This window comes from Thermobia domestica, chromosome 10 (genome assembly GCF_964235325.1).
Source record: "Thermobia domestica chromosome 10, izTheDome1.hap1.1, whole genome shotgun sequence".
NCBI lineage: Eukaryota > Metazoa > Arthropoda > Insecta > Zygentoma > Lepismatidae > Thermobia > Thermobia domestica.
The window spans coordinates 213666997-213687429 of record NC_137463.1 but is presented as its reverse complement, the minus strand read 5'-3'; the positions used below and the strand labels follow the sequence as shown (position 1 = coordinate 213687429).

General features: G+C 34.9%; 1 protein-coding gene across 2 annotated transcripts in view; it reads right to left on the bottom strand.

Moving 5' to 3' along the window:
• Positions 1 to 20433, bottom strand: part of LOC145662977 (sialin-like) — a 125085-nt gene that overhangs the window by 33734 nt on the left and 70918 nt on the right. For both annotated transcript variants that reach the window (XM_081729069.1, XM_081729070.1), the window contains exon 3: positions 538 to 762. In XM_081729069.1, the coding sequence (XP_081585195.1) occupies positions 538 to 762 (225 nt within the window). The remainder of the gene's footprint in view (positions 1 to 537; positions 763 to 20433) is intronic.

Sequence of the window (20433 nt, the reverse complement as noted above, 5' to 3'; positions counted from 1 at the left end):
AGGAAAGAAAAAACTGTGGGCGTTTCAATTCTTATAATAAGATGGCTATATCTCGAAATCTTTTAAGACTAGAAATATTTAGAAAATGAAACTTGGTATATAAACTCCTTATTCGAAACAAGTGGGCACATGCCACAACATTTTAGGAAATTCAGATTTTTAACGAGAGAAGAGAACATTTTTTTTCTCAATATATAAAAATGACTTCGAGGTTGTCAGTCTTACCAGGGAAAACATGTGGACTATTTGAACTTTTTTAACACAGGACTTGGGCCAACATCGGTTTATATCATTTCATCTTGACTGAAATGCGTATTCTGAGGGAGAATGAGGTTCCAATTTTGCGCAGAGAATAATGCTGTGCGAAAAACGGAAGCAAAAACTGAAATATGAGGTGCGAGGCCATAATCCTACCAAATGCGGAAGTCTATGAGGTGAAGTCATCAGCTAGTAGCCTATATATAATGGTCTTTTGTGCAGAAAAATAAATTCTGATTTCCCGAAGGACGAAAACTTGAGATGGTTCCAGTCACTTACCACAAGCATCCCCTGTATTACGCGAAGCAGCACGTGAGCAGGGGTATTCCAAGCAGCAGGAACAAGGAGAGAACATAGCGCTGCACCCAAAGTAGCCCATCCAAATTGTTTCTTAGCTCCTATGTTGATGGCCAAGCGACTTCCAGCGAAAGGAGTGATCAGGGTACCCCAGATGAATGCCTCCTGCAGCAACCATAAAGTTTTCTCCTCTTCAGTCAGCGGGACCTATAAAAAAAACGGAGATACAGTGTTACCAGAGATATAGCGTTATAAGTTCAACAGTAGGACAATAATAGAAACAAGTGAGTTTCGTTTCACAGTGTAAGACTACAGCAGATTTCCAAACTTCCAGATTTCGAAAAAAAAAAAAAAAGAAAAAAAGAAAGAAAGAAAGAAAGAAAAAGAAATCTGTAAGTTTAACGTCCCATGGTTATGCCGGTTAGGCTAAAGGAGACGGTTGTAATGAAAAATGAGTGAAATGGTGGAATGAAGAAATTGGGAGGAAACGGGAGAACCCCGAGAAAACCCACGAGCACGGTGTTTGTCCACCACAAAGTCCACACGGCGCGAGCTGGGATCGAACCAGGGACCCCAAGCACCAGAGGTGAACGTTCCAGATTTCGAATGCAATAGGCATACTCAAACTTCTAGTAGTACATCTATAACTACTAGCTGCAATAAAGGAATCAGATCAAAACTTTCCTTCCTCGGACGTTGAATCTACAATATATCAAAAATCTATTACTCGCTATTTCTTATTTATATTTAAATTTGATTTAATGCTCTATAGAGCTTAAGATTGAAACCAGAAATGCTAATTTATGCCTATCAAGTTCTCGTTTCAATAAAAGAATAAAATCAGAGATGAAACATATTCTTGGAGTATACTGAACCCACATCAAACAACTGTTTATTGCTATCTACTTCCGTTCCAACCATTATGCGATTAACTTAGATTTTCACAACTTCCGGTTTCAACAGATATACAGAGTGGCCCAAAAGTAGGTATATAGTCCCGCATTGACCGGCTCATGACATTTTATATAATTTTCTTATTGTTATCCATTCAGGTAGGACTTAGTTTCTATATTATTTGTTCTTAATCTCTCTTCACTCATACCTTAAGCTTGGAACAGACAGAAGCAAATAAATTAATTATCCTAATAAACTAAAATGTCATACTTTGTAGCACTGTATACCTACTTTTGGACCACGCTGTATAAAAGTAGAGACAAAACTCATTCTTGGGACATCTGTACAAAACAATAAGCGCTTTTCGAAATCTTATAGTTTTCGCTCTATAGAAGAAAGTATTGAAACCGAAAGTACTAGTAAATGCTAACTACTTCCTGTTTTCAGTAAAGTATTGCGCGGGACAATGGTATGTTTCCTTGAGACGCTGAATCGACTGTTAAAAACCGCTTATCACTATTTATTACCGTTCTTGGATTGGGACAAATGCTGAAATCGAAAGTGGTTTATTTCTATTACTTCTGGTTTGAATACAGAGTTAAAGGAGGCGGAACATTTTTTTTTGGGGGGGGGGGACGCTGAATTGATTGCAAGAAAACGACCTCTTACCGCCTTTGCTCGCTGGATATCAATGTTGAAAACAGGGGTACTAGTCAATTTCAGCTACTCCCAGCTTTAGTATAGTGTTGCAGGTAGTGATGGTATCTTTAGCGATGGTATCTCATAAAATACTATCCAAACTGATTCTATATTAGGCATTAATTTGTTTGGCTTGGCACAGACTTCAATTTTTTTTTTTTTTTAAATGATAATAGTAATGAATTATTTTCTGCTTTTATCGTTTTATTTTTAAGTCGGACATTTGTTTCATGTACCCAAATTTCAATTAAACAGAACGAAGATGGAATATTCCAAACTTATTTTTTGGAATAATAAGTACCTGGAATAACAGATAATCTTTTTAGAAAAAAAATATTAAATTTTTAATCGATACTACTTTATTTAACGATTATTAGTTAAAAATTTAACTCCGAAAGGAATCAATTCATTTAAAAGTAACAAATTTTAATTGATTAATCTAATCCTTAGACCTAATTTTTATCGGATTAATTACACGCTTGTAAAAAAAACTCAAGTTTTACATATCGGTAAACACATGTCATGGAACAGAAACATTGGAATAACTAAGCAATGGTGGAGTTAACTAGGCCATAACTTGTAAACATTAAGAGGCATGGGGTTGCGGTAGCTCAGTGGTAGAGCGTTCACCTCTGATACATGGAGTCCTTGTTTCGATCCCAGCTTCCGCCAAGTGAGCCTTGTGGTGTACAAACACCGTGTGCATGTGTTTTCTCGGGGTTCTCCCACTTTCTTCATTCCATTATTTCATTCGTTTCTCATCATCACCGTCTCCTTTAGCCTAGCCGGCATAATCGTGGGACGTAAAACTTAACGACTTCATTAAGGAGCATGGTGGCTCCGTGATAGAGTGCTTTCCTTTGGTGCGTAGAGTCTGGTTCGACTCCGGCCAAGTTAGTTTGTAGTAAACAACATTGCGCTCGTAGGTTTTCTCGAGGTACTTCTTATTCCACCAATTTCCCACCATCATTCACTTCCTTTAATCACCGTCTCCCTTAGGGGCATAATCATGGGACGTTAAACTCAAAGATTTTATTTCATTTCTAAACATTAATTGCTACTTTATTTTTATCAGTTCTACAAAAGGCCATTACAAATATCTTTTCTGAAAGAGGGTAATGGTTTGACCTCATACATTAGGATGGTAATGGTTTGACCTCTTTTATTTTGTTTTAATTTTAAACCCTTCAAGCTTTGTACCATAACTTCATTTTTTTTTTTAATGGTACAATCAGGAACATGTAACAAGTTTTGCGTCATCAGAAGGAAATACCGGTATCTATAATAGGAAACACAGACATGTGTTGAAGGACATTTGGGCTGCTTCTGACATTGACAAAAAAATCAAAGAAAGCGAGTAAAAGGAGAAACAGAACGGTTTTACATTCTTTCGTTTAGCCTCAGTCACAGTCCCCTCGTGCCGCTGATATCAGAATTATTTTCTTTATAATTTCTGATAAATTGACCAAATACAGCCCCCAACAGTCCCTGTCTCAAATTTTTTTTTTTTTTTTTTGTTTTTCTTATTTACAAGAAATAGAGTTGTTATTAGACATGTCAAGACTAGACCAGTTCCTAGACTTCTGTTATAGTGCAAATTGCTTGAAGCTAAATGGACACAAATGAGGAATAGACATATTTATCAGGAATATACAGAAACATCTGCCTGTCGTTAAGTCGCCAACGATAGCTCATTTCAGATGTTTTCTTCCCAACAGCGTAAACATTTGAGTACATCTATCCAATGGCGTAACTAAAGGCTTAGGGGCCTTCCCGCAGGCAGCGTGGAGTGAGGCCCCTTCTTTACGTCCCACTTCACGATTTGGGGGCCCCTTGATGGCTTGGGCAAGCCCCCGCAATGCGGGGTCTGCGTGACCCTTATTTACGCCCTAGCATCTATCGGAAGGGGAGTAAGAAGAATGTAGTTCTATTATTACTTACCAAAATATAAAAAAAATATGAAACGAAATAAGATTTCTAGTTTTATGCCTTACATGCTAGAGGGGCTGGATGATTAATGAAAAGCATGATTAAGAAAAACTGGTGAAATCAAGACATGGAAAAACGGAGAATCCCAAAAGAGAAACCCACGGACACGATGCTATCCCCCACAAACTCATGTCCTGGGATTGAATCAAGGTCCCTTTGCATCAGAGGTGAAAACGAAATGAATTTTCTATTTTTACATGCCACGATTACGCCAGAGGAGATAGATTATTAATGAATGATTGTGAAAACAGTTCGTGAAATAAGAATGTGGGAGAAACCGGGAGAACTCGAGAAGAAAATAACATGGACGCGATGTCATTTACCACAAACTCACGTGATCTGGGATCGAATAAGGGACCTTTAGTGCCATAGGTGAGTTCTCTATCATTATCCACTAAGCCACCATGCCACCTTATCTACTGAAAGCCGTATTCAAATCGGTCCATTCGTTTTAAAATTTATTTTAAAAAAGAACATAAAAGAGAGGAATGCAATTTTGTTGGTGATAGTACTAGAAAAAATTTACTTAGTTTTCGTTCTTGTTTTCATGAATTGGTATTTCGAAAGGATAGTAAACATAGCATGTTCGTTACATTCCAGTTAAAATATAAACTTGTCAAATTGTTTTTAACATTGCACCATGGATTAAATATCCTGTAATCAATGAGTGAATTTCATTTCAGCGGAAAATCAATCAATTCGTTGTTTTATCACTAAAACCTTTATGTTATATACGTATAGGATGATATACAAGTGATTATTTAATAAAAAGTGATTCAAATGTTTTAGTTGTGTACTTAGTTACGTAATACGGATTATGTGCAGTGCTACGTATCAGCTAGATTTCTAATAAATTCCTCCAAAATTCTTTGTGAATGCTCCAACTTCGGTATTCCTTTCTCTATCTTCTTCCTCTATGCTGTTCATATTTTTGACCTGTGACGTTACTTTTTTTTCTTTTTTTTTCTCAAAAATAAAAGCATCCGAGCTTCCCTTATTATATTTGAAAGCTGGGTGTTCTATAAATACTTTAAACTTTTGTAGGTTCTCAACCTTAGAATGTTCTAGTTGTAATACGTTGAAATAATAACTTTGAAGTTGTAGATCGTGGCATGGCCTCATAAGCATCTAATCTATTAAACACTTAGCTTATATGTAGAAATAGCACTGTTATTATTCATATTATGTAACTAACATACAGAACCAAACTATTCGGATCATTATTAAATAATAATTTGTAGATGCCATCCTATATATTTATACAACACTTTACCAATAGTGAATCATTGCTGTACAATCATGATTCACTTTAACAGCAATGTTATGACAGTTTCCGTTTGTCAGATTCGGAATTTATATTTTATTGGTATAATTATATTATATTATATTATTTATATATATATATATATATATATATATATATATATATATATATATATATATATATATATATATATATATATATATATATATATTTCTGTATGCTAATAAATACAAGCCTTTCCGTTCTTTAAGTACGAGTTTAGTTCTGCCTAGAATACAGAAGAACAGATATTTGCCATTGTTTCGTTATGTTACAGTTCCCTTGAGCTCGAATAGTATCAAGGTAACCCAGAAAGTTCTGTCGCTTTTTTCACCTACCACCTTTTGTTTCGAACGTTAATATGTCTCCTAAGACGTACCTGGAAGATCAAAAATAGTCCCCATCAGCATCGACGACCTTCTGCCAACGTTCTGGAAGGCCATGGATTCCATCGCAATGGAACTTGGTGAGCCGTGAAACCAAGAAGGTATCAAGTGCATTTTGCACCTCTACTAGGGATTTGAACTGGCGTCCTCTAAGTTAATTGTCCAAGCATCGGAAAAGGTGATAATCGGACGGTGCAATTTACGGGGAGTATGGCGGATGCAATTGTGTTTTCCATCCAAGGCGTAGAATAGTGTCCCGGGTCATCCTAGCCACGTGAGGCTTAGCGTTGTCCTGTAACCGGGAGACCCCTTTGTGATTTAGAAGTGTTGGCTCTACAGTTTTGAGTTTTTCTTGAACACGGCTCAACTGCTGACAGTACACAGTTGCATTGACCAACTGCTCAGACCAGCTGGTAGCAGTTCCCGATGCACGATTCCGTGAGCAGTCCACCAAACACACAGGACGACTTTCTTCTAGTGTAGTGCTGGTTTCGGCTGTTTTGGAACGGTTCATGGCATGCTAACCAATGATGACGGCGCCGTGAAGCTTCGTACAGGACCCACTTATCACATGTCAACACCCTGTCCAGAAATGGCTCTTTCCTCAGACGAGACAGGAAAGAAATGCAGATGTCTGCTCGCGTTGCGTTCTGGCCCGGAATCAAATCATGTGCGACCCATCAACCCAAGTTGTAGTGCTGCCGGATGGTTTATCCTTACATGTCGGCCACTGTTCGCTTCAATTGCTGCCTGAAGATCTTCATTTTGTACACGTGTTGTTCCTCCGGCACGTGGTGCTTGTTAGAGTGTTTCGTCACCGTCCTTAATCTTGTTAATCACCGCTGCACTGTCCGCGCAGTCACGACACCCTCACCAAAGCTCTGGCATATCTTCCACCCATCTACAGCGGCGTTTGATCCCAGTTTGAACTCGTACAGCATACATGCCTTTATGACGCTCTGTAGAGGTTCTATGTCCACTCCGTCCTTACACAAATGCACGGTGTAACTGAACTGCTACAACCAGGTAGTGAGTTGGATATACCCACACCAACAACTGACCTTCGCCTTATTTCCACTGGCATTCAACTCACGGTGTGAGGGCCAATTAAGCACAGGACTTAAACTTTCTTGGTTACCTTTATATAGCTATGAGATGTAATATAATAATAATAATAATAATAATAATAATAATAATAATAATAATAATAATAATAATAATAATAATAATAATAATAATAATAATAACAGATAGTGGAAGAAGTAGAACGAAATGATGGACTAAATAATGATATCGAAAGTCGAAAATGTAATATGAACAAAAAAAAATCATTTCATGACAAATATATCTACATAGCATCTACATTAAAATCTTTCAAGGAAAAAAAATATTTTAAACAATTTCACATGAGCATAAAATATTTAAAATGGCAACTAACTTTTATTGTTACAAAAGTCGTTTATTTTTGAAAATGTTTTTGAGTTTTAAAAAATTTTCTTTATTAGGAACTTTCAGGTTAAATAATCGCGCAATTGGGAGAAGAACGATAAATTCATAGTTAACTGTAGGAATGTGATTATTTTTTCTTAATTGGGCTTTTATATAGGGTGTTTCAAAACACCGACAACGTTTGGGAGGTGATTCCTTACATCAAGATAAGACAAAGTATAGAACAACGTAGGTGCGCCAATGCTTTCTTTCTTAGTGATAGACCACCGAAAACATGAAAAAATGAACTTTAAAGGTCTATAGTTCCAAAAGTGTGGGACCTACCGCAGTCGGGTCAAGACTTCACTTAGGAACTAATATGTGCCCTATCCAAAAATACATGTTTCAGAATCCTAAGGTACTCACGCAACAATTCTTATAGAGACAGTTTGGCTACGAGCATATAATTTGAAGTAATCACGAACTACCTCTATAAGAATTGTTGCGGAATAGTGTTGCCACGAGACGAGACAGACTACTTGTCCCGTCTCGAAAACGAGACGAGACGAGACGGGACGTCTCGTGAAATGTCTCGTCCCGTCTCGTGTCTCGAAAATGAAAACGTTGGCGGGAATGGCCAAGATTGAAATTGCCAGTGGTCATATAGATTGCAAAAGGAAAATCCCCTTTGTGAGAAGACATGTTGAAAAGCCTTCATAGAAAAGTGTCCTCTGTCTATTGAATGAAACAATCGTGATACATGAGCTTCCAGGAATATCATTCTTAATGTCTTGTCCCCAATTCCCCTTGCTGTAAACTGAGGAATTCTCATTCTTTTCATTTCTGGCTGGAATGATAAACAAAATCAAAGACAGGGAAGATTTTTACAAGGTCAAGAAACCGAACTACCACCACCATCTATTCAATTTGAAAACTGGGTAAGGTCTGCACTCATTACAGGCTGTAGTTGAAAGTTCTGGCTGAGATGGCGGAAGAGAACAGAACAGACTACACTTGTCTTATTCTCTGGTGGTGGTATTCTTTTTCCTACAAGAACCGAAAACGGCATTGAAGTATGTCATCTTGCAACTAAAATTTTGTCTTCTCTCTCTCTCTCTCACACACACACACACATACACATAGAAACACACTTTTACCATTTTACCAATTGCTCGCTTATTATACAGCAGTCATGTTGTAAAATTCACCTCTTCGTTTGGAAGGCGGGCGAAGGACAAAGAAAGCAAAGATATTATCGACGAACCCTTCAAATTGTTTGCTCTCAGCACATTTATGATACTAATAATAACACTTTAGGTGAAGAGGTTTTACAGGGGGACCCTCGTTTTGTTACGCGGAAATGTTTGATCTGACCAGAGTGCGAAATTTCCCCCTGCTTCCATGTTGAGAGGAGGGGAATACTTCCCTTTCCTAGTGAATAATATTCATTACGACCTGAATTATCTTCAGAAATGGTTTCTTGCAGAGTGTAAAGAATATTTGGTATAATATTCAAGGAACTCCGTTGAAAGCAGAAAATATCATGAGAGTGATCAAAATTCGAACATTGAAGAACATAATTAACAGAAAATAAATAGGATACCCAAACCATATTTTTAAACCTGCTATAAAATGTATATCCTATATTTTTACTAATTCCTTACTCCAATGAAAGTATCCTGGGGAGGATATTCTCTCCAATTTTTTCAGACTGAAATCCTTTTATCCCGTACGATTTTCCCCCCTGACACAATACGAAAACAAATGCTGTTAAAATCCATACACATGACCCTTCCGGGACTCAACCCGAGGCCTTCAAGCCGATGGTCTATGGCCGCAGACCGCTCTTCTTGGTATGAAGATGTACGTTGTATGATTACGAATAGATCACAACAATATAAGAAACTTTAATCCAAAATGGCCACCCAAAAATCAACTTTTTTTTTAGACCACTAGCTAATCTGGGTGTACTGTCATGAGTTTGTTACACAAACGGGGCAACCTCCACATAGTAGCACACACACCGCGGTTATGGGAACAGATTTGAACCATGGAGGTGAAGACTGGCCCCAAGCATTCTTTCGTCCGATGTGTCGTTCAGCTCCCATTACTATGGCACTTTAAGTAGAGCTTACTGTGCAGTAACATATAAAATTTCAATCAAATACTTTCCATTACTCAATAAAATTATTTGGTTCCGAGCTTAAAAAAAAAATCAACAACTCTAAACATGCTAAAATGGAAAGTAGTTTTTGGATTGGTATGGGTTAACACTGTGAAACCTAAAGGCTGGAATATACGAAATCAAAGTGTACACACATATCTATCTCTCTATTTATCTATATATCTTTCCATCTTTCTCTCTCTCAGACATATATATAAAGACACTATAAAGCAATTGGGCTGATAGTATACGATAGTGTCGGGGATGGTGACACCTTTACATCGAACTTCGCTTGTCGTGTAAACATTATTTGACATTAGTGTCTTCATCTTCCACGCACCTATGAGCAATTTACTGTATATTCGTGTATTGAAACTGGTAAAACAAATTTCAATGTTTCAGAATGTAAAAAAAAAAAAAAAAAAAAAATCCAGGGTCGAGAAGCCTCAGACAACTAACAGCAGAGATATTTTATCTTGTAAACGTCCTTGCCTTGTGAGCTTATTTGAATTTATTTTTAAGACCTTTAGGCAACTTTGGTCGAATGGATGATGATGGGAAAATTAGTGGAATAAAGAAAGTGGTAGAATACTAGACAACTTCGAGAAAAAACACACATTCGAAAAATGAAATGAAATGAAATGAAATCTTTGAGTTTTACGTCCCACGTTTATGCCGGTTAGGCTAAAGGAGACACTGATGATGAGTAACGAATGAAATGGTGGAATGAAGAACTCGAGACCCCAAGAACCAGAGGTGAACGCTCTACCACTGAGCAACCGCGGTCCACACACACATTCAATCTTTGTCCACCACAAAGCTCACATGGCACTAACCGAGATCGAACCGACTACCACATACACCAGAGGTGAAGGCTTCACGGTGTAGCTACCGTGATATTTCTTGTCTTGTGTGTTCTGGGTAATACTTATAACTTTATTGTATCTTGATTAGCATGGTGGAGCCTGCTACTATTTACTTTCGTTCCCATGGTATGCTGCTATATTTTTTACGAGACAAGACGAGACAAGACGAAACAAAACGAGACAAACGCAACGAGACGGGACGGAATCTCTCGAGACGAGACACGAGACGGGACAAACATTTTTCCGAGACGGGACACGAGACAAGACATGTTTTGCACAAGACGATACGAGACAGCCTGAAGTCTCGTCTCGTGGCAACACTATTGCGGAAGTAGGCTTATAACGAAATACTTTAGTTTGTATAATATTTACCTGTACCGTGGGCAAAAAGTGCTCATAAATATGTAATATACTTAGTAGAATGTTCATTTTAAATTAACAGAAAAGAAGAATGTTTTTAATATATGTAAGAGATTATTATGGGATAGTTGTGGCTATGTACATGTTATGTGTTGACCTAGTCAAGTGAATTTATGTATTTCACGGTTTTAAAAAGGAATATTTAAGACATATCAAGCAATAAAGGTGAGACTAATGATCTTTGAATATCTGAGTTGATTCTTGCATAAAGAAAAGTAATTATCGCTTCGTAACTTATATATTACAAGACGGACCAGGTTGACGACGCTTTTCTATAGAGTCGTTATAAAAATTTGGTTTACCAAACCCGGGATTTTTGAAAATTCAGTTCCCGAAGAAGGAAAGTAGGGCTGAATTTACTTGGATATTACCATTTATGAATACGAACTTAACCGTATTACGAAGCGGTAAGGTCATCAAAAGAAAAATGGATAGTGAAATAGGGCAACAGGAATCTAATACCAGTAATCCAGGTGAAATTAGTGCAACACCAAGTTTGTCATCTGAGGATCGACTTTTGTTAGCTGTGCAGCGACAAATTATGCAAATGACGACTGAGATAAAACAAACCATGGAACAGAAGCTCAATGAATCTAACACAAACATGGAACAGAAGTTCTATGAAGCTAACCAGACCATGGAACAGAAGATAGAATTGAAATTCAACGAAGCTAACCAGACCATGGAACAGAAGATAGAATTGAAATTCAACGAAGCTAGCAAGCAGTATGAAGAATTAAGTAAACGAATAGAACGGATAGAACTGAAATCAGACGATACGAAACAAACAATCGTCCAGGTGATGAACGACATATCCTCGCAGTTTGAAGAGAAGTTAAAAAGGTTAGCCGATGAGTGTCAAGAAAAGCACGATCATCAAAATCATGAAATCTGTGCTGTAAAAAAGGATTTAACGTTAATAGAATCTTCCGTTAAACATCAAAAGATCCAGTTGGCTACTATGCAGGAAGAAATTAAAACGTTACAGGCTAGAGATAACATTTATCGCAATAATCTGGACAGTGATCGCTTCGAGTTTCCCCAATCACCGGATATAAATACGCCTTCGCCGGAATCTGAGGAGGATATTATATTAGAGGAAAATTGTCCGAAGATCACTGATGAACGAAATATAAATGGTATCATGACACAGCACGCTACGGACCGGAACAATCACACCACAAGAACAAGGAGTGAGAAAAGAAAGGTAAAGTTAAGTGTCAAGATGAGCGAAATCAAAGCCATGAGTAAATTTAGTGGTAAGTGCAATGAAAATGCTAGTTCTTTCTTAGAGAAATTCCAAGACGAATGCAATATAATGTCTATCGACCGATCACAATACATGAAATTAATACCCCATGTATTACTCCCACCTTGTTCCTTATGGTTTAAGGCAATACGTGATCACATTAGTACATATGAGGAATTTAAAGCGGCATTGATCGCGAATTACGAAAATGACTTTTTGCTGGCAAACAGAGATGCCACTCTTAGAAATCAACATTTCAATCCTCGATTGCACAAATCTATTGTAGAGTTTGTTGTAAATGTCTATAATGAATTAAAGGTTGTTAATCCCTTGCAATCGGAATCAAGAATAATTGCATCGATTCGCAATTTGCTTCCATTTAAATTACAGCAGATCTTATTTTCCACACAGTGTATGAGTTTCAGTCATTTATTAATGCTTGTACAATGCTACGAAACTCAATACCATGCTATGAATCTAACACAATCAGGAATGGGTAAAAATAAGAATAATTCAGATCATTTGGTCCCTGTTCGGAATTTGAATATCCGAAGTGTGAATAATACTGAACCGAACCTAAGACGAGTATACTCTAGCAATCAAAATGAACAAAATAGACAAGGCTATGTAGGGAATCCGCCTAACCTAATCAACCGAAGTAGACACAAAAATAATAGAAATACATGTCGAAGTCCTAGAGATGCTACCAATCCTATGTATAGACATAATCATTGTTCACGAGATGGTACTTCGTATCCAAATTCAAATCACGATGAAAGACATGTACAACCTAATGTAGAACCTAACCACGATTGTGCGGTACAATGCACTTTATTAGATTCATATGCCAGTGCGAATGTAACATGATTACCGTTAACGAAATTAGGTTAAACCCATGTTGGTTATAGATTCTTGTGAATTTTCGTTTTAAAGTTTGTGTTAATATTAATAATGAAAACGATGGTTATAAATATTTGAAATGCATCTAGTTAAAGAGTTAGTAGCACCCAACATTCTTGATCAAATAAATAAGAATGAAAAATAACAATAATAATGAAAAATGTGTTTATTTAATAACAAAAAGGTGTCTTTTGTTTCTGTAAAATAAATTTATTTACTTCCATTTGATTATTCAAACGTAGGTTATGTTTAATTTTTATTCTTTCTTATTAATGTGAAGAATCATAATTCAATTTATAATTAGTTAAAGGCAAAAATTATTTTATATCAGATTGATTTGTGTTTAATTATCAAAGATTATGTTAAGAATAAGATCCATTCTATAAAATCAATTATTCAATGACTACCTTGAGTGAAATTCTTCTTTATTTTGGACATCTTAGTGCTACTATGTATACATTACAATTGCAACATCTAACTTATTTGTTATACAATGCGCCCGAAAAGAACAAATATTATTTGTCACATCATCGTTTGTAATAATGATCGAAACTAGTAATCTTGATAATTTGTGTTTCACCCTCGTTAATTATATTTCTAAGCGACGATGTTTTTAATGATAAAGAATAAATAATAATGTAATAAAAGAGAAATATTAATGAAATCAAAGATTTATTGTAAATGTATTTATGTGAATGATAATAACTAATATTTTATATATATATGAGGGTTAACCAAAAAGTAATGAAGATATATACGAGGTGTGATCAAAATATAAAGAACATATGTAATGTACGAACATTAATCTAATCAGACCAGTGGTTCTTGAATATAAAAGCCAAGCCTACTCATGACTTTTATATTCAGTCCCTTTGTCGGGCGACATTTTCTATAACGAAATACTTTAGTTTGTATAATATTTACCTGTACCGTGGGCAAAAAGTGCTCATAAATATGTAATATACTTAGTAGAATGTTCATTTTAAATTAACAGAAAAGAAGAATGTTTTTAATATATGTAAGAGATTATTATGGGATAGTTGTGGCTATGTACATGTTATGTGTTGACCTAGTCAAGTGAATTTATGTATTTCACGGTTTTAAAAAGGAATATTTAAGACATATCAAGCAATAAAGGTGAGACTAATGATCTTTGAATATCTGAGTTGATTCTTGCATAAAGAAAAGTAATTATCGCTTCGTAACTTATATATTACAAGACGGACCAGGTTGACGACGCTTTTCTATAGAGTCGTTATAGGCTACCAGAGGATTCTGAAACACGGATATTTGGATAGAACACATACAAGTTCGTACGTGAAGTCTTGACCAGAGTGTGGTAAGTCCCATAGTATTGGCGTTTTCGGCAGCCTATAACTCCGAAAGGAAGCATTTGTGCACCAAAACTTGGTCTATACTTTATGTCTTATCTTGGTGTCAGGAATCACCTGCCAAACGTTGTCGTGTTGTTTTGAAACACCCTGTATCTTCTGGTGTAGACCTAGATCTTGGGTCACTTAAATCACCGAGTTTTGTAATTTATAATTGTTTTGTAATAGAGTAACTTTAATGTGAAAAAATTGATGAAAAATCATGGATTATAATGCAAAATAGTGGCTTAATCTCGGTCCGATTAAGTATCAATTCATTGGGAGTTTGACTACGATATTTTCTAACTTTCGAAAAAATAAATAAATAAATTCCATGACAAATTTACATTATTCGAATCATTGTTTAGTGTTATAATTTGAAAACTATTGTCGAATGATTTTAAATTATGTAGTTTCATTACAGCACACCAACTGCTTAAAATATTTAACACCAGTTGAACTAGCTGTGGTCATCAAAAGTTCAGAGTTCTGAGTAAAAGGAATCATTATACCGTCAGCGAAAGTGAGTTGATAACGTTATCTCTAGAACGAAAATGTTCTTTTAGCCATCTGAGTGCCTAAACCAATAACAATTCTGTAACATTACTGCTTATAAAGCGTTTCAGTAAAGAACGTGACTTTATATAAGTACACGTTTTATATAAGAACATGTTCGAAACTCTAGGACATCTGATGAAGTGTACACAGATAATGAAATCGTGAGACATAACGAAATATCAATCAAGAAAGGAATCAGTTATAGTAGATTCTTTTCATTTTGATTGAAAGCTTTTTCCCCTGTCTCTGCACATTATTAATCTGTCTCCCTAAACAGCGATGCCATTAGGGGTTATCGGGGAAGGGGGTATTTCCATCCGAAATTATAAAAATTCTCTCCGGAGTCTTATCTTCGTTGACGCTCAATGTAATTATTATTATTATTATTATTATTATTATTATTATTATTATTATTATTATTATTATTATTATTATTATTATTGTCAGTGGCGGCGGTTGGACGTTAAAAGTGTGGGGGGAAGACATGATCTGAATATTTGTTTATAAATGTTAGTTTCCTGGTTGTTTCTAACACTTCGACGAAAGATTGTATAACTAATAGGATACTCTCTTTTTCAGTTAAAATATCGTATTTTATATTTTATTAAGTAAATTGACAAGAGCAACGCAAGTAGGTTAGCTCTTTGTACTCTTAAACAACGAACGTGTAAGAAGAGATTTGATTTCTTGCTCATGAACACCTTAAAATTCTGTCCGGAAAATTGTGTGATCAGATTATTTAATAACAAATTTGAAAAACAAATAAGTAGAAAGGATAATATTAATCATAGTAATGAATAATGGGGCTTGTTTTGTAGAAGTTGAGTTGAGTTGATTTTAGTTTAGCGTCCCTTTCAGCAGCAAGACTATATGAGACGTGGACCAACTGATTAACGTGGAATCCGAACCACATGAGCTCCCGCCGGGAATCGAACCCGGGTCTCCCACGCTATTTTGTTGAAGTTATATTGAAACTGGGGATTAATAAATAACTTATATTTTTAATTCCAGACACGCTATTAAATGTATGTTATTATTACTCTTAGAAAATGAAAGACAGTAAATACTACAACCATATGCTATGACATTTAAAGAAATAGCTATTTGCTTTTGCAACTTCCCGAAACATGTTCGTTGCCATTAGGTGCAGTTTTCACTTTCTTGGAACACATCAAAACACAATACTTAGAATCACTCCATACTCCAGTTATACAAAATAATCCTAAAACTTAGAATTATGAATTCACTAAATTTAATTGTATATACACTCGTAGACCCCTAGAACACCACTTCACTCATATATTACACTACAAAACAATGGAAAAGGTAGAAGTTGTTTCTTATTACGCTCTTTTTAATCAATATTCATTACTTTAGAAGAAGAAAAGACATTTTAGGATCTAAATTTTTGTGCAATTAAAGAATAACTTTTTTTTTTTTTTTTTTTTGCGAAATGTTCTCTCAATTAGTTTCAAACGCCTAACATATCGAGCCCTTGTAAGAAGTGAAAGTATGCTGGAATTATTGTGTTCCAATAGGTTCATTTTTGGGTTATTTTCTGTGGCAATTAAAACTCAATTCCTGTAGCTTCCTTTACTCCACGGGAAGATAACCAATACGTACTCACGCAACAGCAAATATTATATGGTACCATTTTTTCTATGAACCAGTAATACATACAAAAACTTTACATTTCCAAATGAAACTATATTTAATGGGTTACTACCAAAAAGTGCGGGGGCAACTGCCCACTTTGAAACCTAATCGTCGCCCATTATTATTATTATTATTATTATTATTATTATTATTATTATTATTATTATTATTATTATTATTATTATTATTATTATTATTATTATTATTATTATTATTAACTATTCTGCCTTTTGGCAGATCCTGGGGACTAATGAGAGCTTTCTTCTTTTTCTTCTTTTTAATTTTCAGTTTGAGCTTGGAAATGTTTCTTCCATGTTTCTTGATTTTAAGATTCCTCTTTTAACTCCCAATATTTTCTTCTATTTCTCAAATTACCGATCACTTTTGTTCTTCCTGTTCCTCGCTTTCCTTCCACCTTTCCTTCCATTGTGGTATAAAGAAGACAATTTCTTCGCAAGATGTGTCCAATTCAATTGGCCTTTCTACGAAGGATGGTGGTTAGAATCGTTCTCTTCTCTCTCCGTTTTAAAACGTCTTCGTTTGTTACTCTTTCTGTCCATTTTACCTCCATTTTCCTTCAACACCACATTTTGAAGCGCTCTAAATATTTCTTCTCTAGCTTCTGTAATGTTCAGTCTCTGAACCATAAAGTCCAATCTCCATACGTAGCACTTGACCAATTTCTTCCTTAGTCCAGTATTAAGACTGCTAGTTAAGAGTGATCTTTTCTTGTTGAATACTTCTTTGGCTATGGCAATTCTCCTACCTACCAGTATATTTATTAATACTGATTTTTAGTATAATATTATCGTATAGTTTAAAATGTATATCTCAAACTCCCCTGGAGCCCCAACTGATGCCCCTAGAGTGGAAGCATTTTAAAATAATTTAAAATATTGCTTCTAAGGTTGTTTTCAGTTAGTGCAGAGGATAGTTGTAACATTATTCACACGAAGCATTAGTTAGGACACTTTTATTCGCTTCACGGCTAAAATTAAAGGAGTTTATCACTTTCATATCAACTTTAAAAAAATGTATAAAGATGAAATCGACGTTGTCTGTTGCTTTATAACTAAAGAACATCTAAGCAGTTTGAAACGAATTTTTGAAGATACTGCCTTGAACCGTTTTGTATGAAGTCACGTGACCCAGCGTTTTTGGAAATTCTGTTTGAGGGGGGAAAAGGGAACAATTTCTGCAGTTTTTCTCAATATACAAAAATGATATTGAGGTTGCCTATCTCATCAAAGGAAAACAAACGTACAGTTTCAAATTATTATTATTATTATTATTATTATTATTATTATTATTATTATTATTATTATTATTATTATTATTATTATTATTATTATTATAATAGCAGAGTTAGTACTTGGCTCGGTCCGGATTTTTCATGTCACTTTTATTGAAATGCGTATCCTAAGGGAGGAGAATTTAAAATGTAAGTCAAAAACAAAGTTATCTGAGAGCCTCTCATCTTAGGGAAATGAAACACTGTGTATATAAACTACTCATTAAGAGTAAGTAGTCACATGCTCGAGAGCGTTTTTGAAAATTCTGCATTTGGAGGCAATGTGCGATTTCTAAAATAATGACCTATTTTGTATTCATAAAATGGCCAAAGTGAAGGAACGTTTGAACAATTTAACATGAAAATAGCTATTGGGTGATTGTTTTATTATTATTAATTTCACTTTGAAATGCATATCTTAAGAGGGGGAGGGGGAAAGAAACGACGTAAGGGTATTTTTTAGAACAGAATAACAGCTCCACCGTTTGAAATGCATTTCCCAACATACCACTTGGATCCACCTGAGTTTTCTTCATTTCACTTTGATTCAATTGTGCATCGTACAAGAAAAACAGCGATTTAAATATCTTTTAAATATTTTCCATACACGAAATAAAATTAATTAACTGTCTTACGTTCCACATTTATGTCGTACAGGATAAAAGAGACGGTGACGATGAGAACGAATAAAAGAGATGGAAGGGAACGAGAAAACTCTCGCACACGACGTTTCTCCACCACAAAAAGTCCACTTTGCGCGAGCTGGGATCGAACCAGAGATTCCACGCACCAAAGCTCAACTCTTCCATAAAGCCAACGCGGCTCCTCGATATTTTCCGAAACCTATTCTTGTATATTTATAAAGTGAAGTACAAAATACTTCTTAGTAAATTAACCAATGTTTTCGAAATGGACTTAATTCTTCCGTTCGCCGTCTGATGTCGTAATTGCCTTGAAAACTTATTCATTCAGACTGGCATTCAGCTTATATCGACAATAAAGAAAATATATGTATGGTTACTATTAATGAGTGACAAAGAACGACCTCCTGAAGAATGTTTATAGCGATCGTGGCAGAAAAAAAAATATTAATGGAAAAATAACGAGAGGTGTTGGGACAAAGGCCAAGTGGACAACTGCCAACTTGATTATCTGGTTGCTTTTAACATTCCTCGATTCACAGAGTGTAGGTAAGACTTATTACTCGTTTTGAAGATTGCAAGAAACGATAAAAATATCGCCCTCAGAAAATTATTTTCCCTGTTATTTCATTAAGTAACATTTTTCTAATTATTAAGTAATTATACAAAGAAATTTTGGTACCATTCTTTCGCAATATTTTTTAAAAAGTAAAAGAAAAAAGAAAAAGAAAAATGGGTGAAACTTAGACACCCTAAGCCACGGCTGCGCTTTTCATTTCTTTCGAAATATTTTCAAGAAATGAAAGAAATGTTCTTTAAAAGTTATAGAATATACAATCAGGAAAATTAACGTAATAGATAAATCTACTTCTATTACCAGATCAATATTTTATTGGTTCATTGCAACTTTCAATATTTTTCTTTCTTTTTTTAATTTTCGGAAAATCTTATAACTGCATAACAACATTTCACATTCAAGTTATAATTTAATATAATAATTTAAAAGAAAAAGATAAATCATAACTAAACAAAATTTATAGTGTAAAATTAATGCATTATTGTCTTGTTCAAGAAATAACCTTATAGCTTATTTTACAAGCTTAAGTATCTTTCAGAAGCAATAGACCCTATAAACTGCATAAGATAAGCTGTCTTAAATTATAAATAACAAATGTTCAAAATATATATCTGGTATCGCCACTATATGTGCAAAATCAAACATTTTTACCCAAAGGGAAATAAAACGAAAATAAAATTTTCTTGTCAATTTAGCAACATTTTGTTTTACTCATTCTAATTTTCGTATTTATAATTCTTTTCCTATGAAACTTACCACAAATATATATTTCCTAATTATACACACACTATCAGTATTAAAAGTACCTGCAAAATCATTATCAAATTATATTCTTATAAGAAGACCGTTATAGATATGCGACAATCATTTTGGACATGAGTGTACGTCATCAGCTTCTTCCACCAGTCATACTGACTAGAAGTTAACAGGAAATGATCGAGTTACGATAAACTGTCCTGATTAGGGTTACCAACTGGCCGGTTTTTCACCGGTCTGGCCGGAAATATTGCTGTTATTTTGATTAAAGCCGGTAACCGGTATAAACTTCTTACCAACTCCTTTATGACCGGTTTTTTTCAAATTTGTATCTAGTTCGAAGCAATTTCATCTAGTTCGAAGTATAGATTTAAAAACTAACTTTCATTCTGTAAATCCAAAATTGGCACCTTTCACTATCTATCAACGATTAATATATTTTGTTCATCTTAGATAATTTTAAAGAGATGACATGGACTGTATCAAGGAAAATTTGAAATTTACTTGTAAGGAATTTTATACATTTATTGAGAGTGAAAAAGGACTTCTTAAAGCAATTTCCTGTAGTTGAAGTATAAGTTTAAAGAATAAATTTCATTTTCCAAATTCAAAATTGTTACATAAAGATTAATATACTTTTGTTCATCTGTTTCGATAATTTTAAAGAAATGCCGGTTACTGGTAAATACAATAAAATGATCAATGCCGATTTCAGTTTCTCATTTACAGCA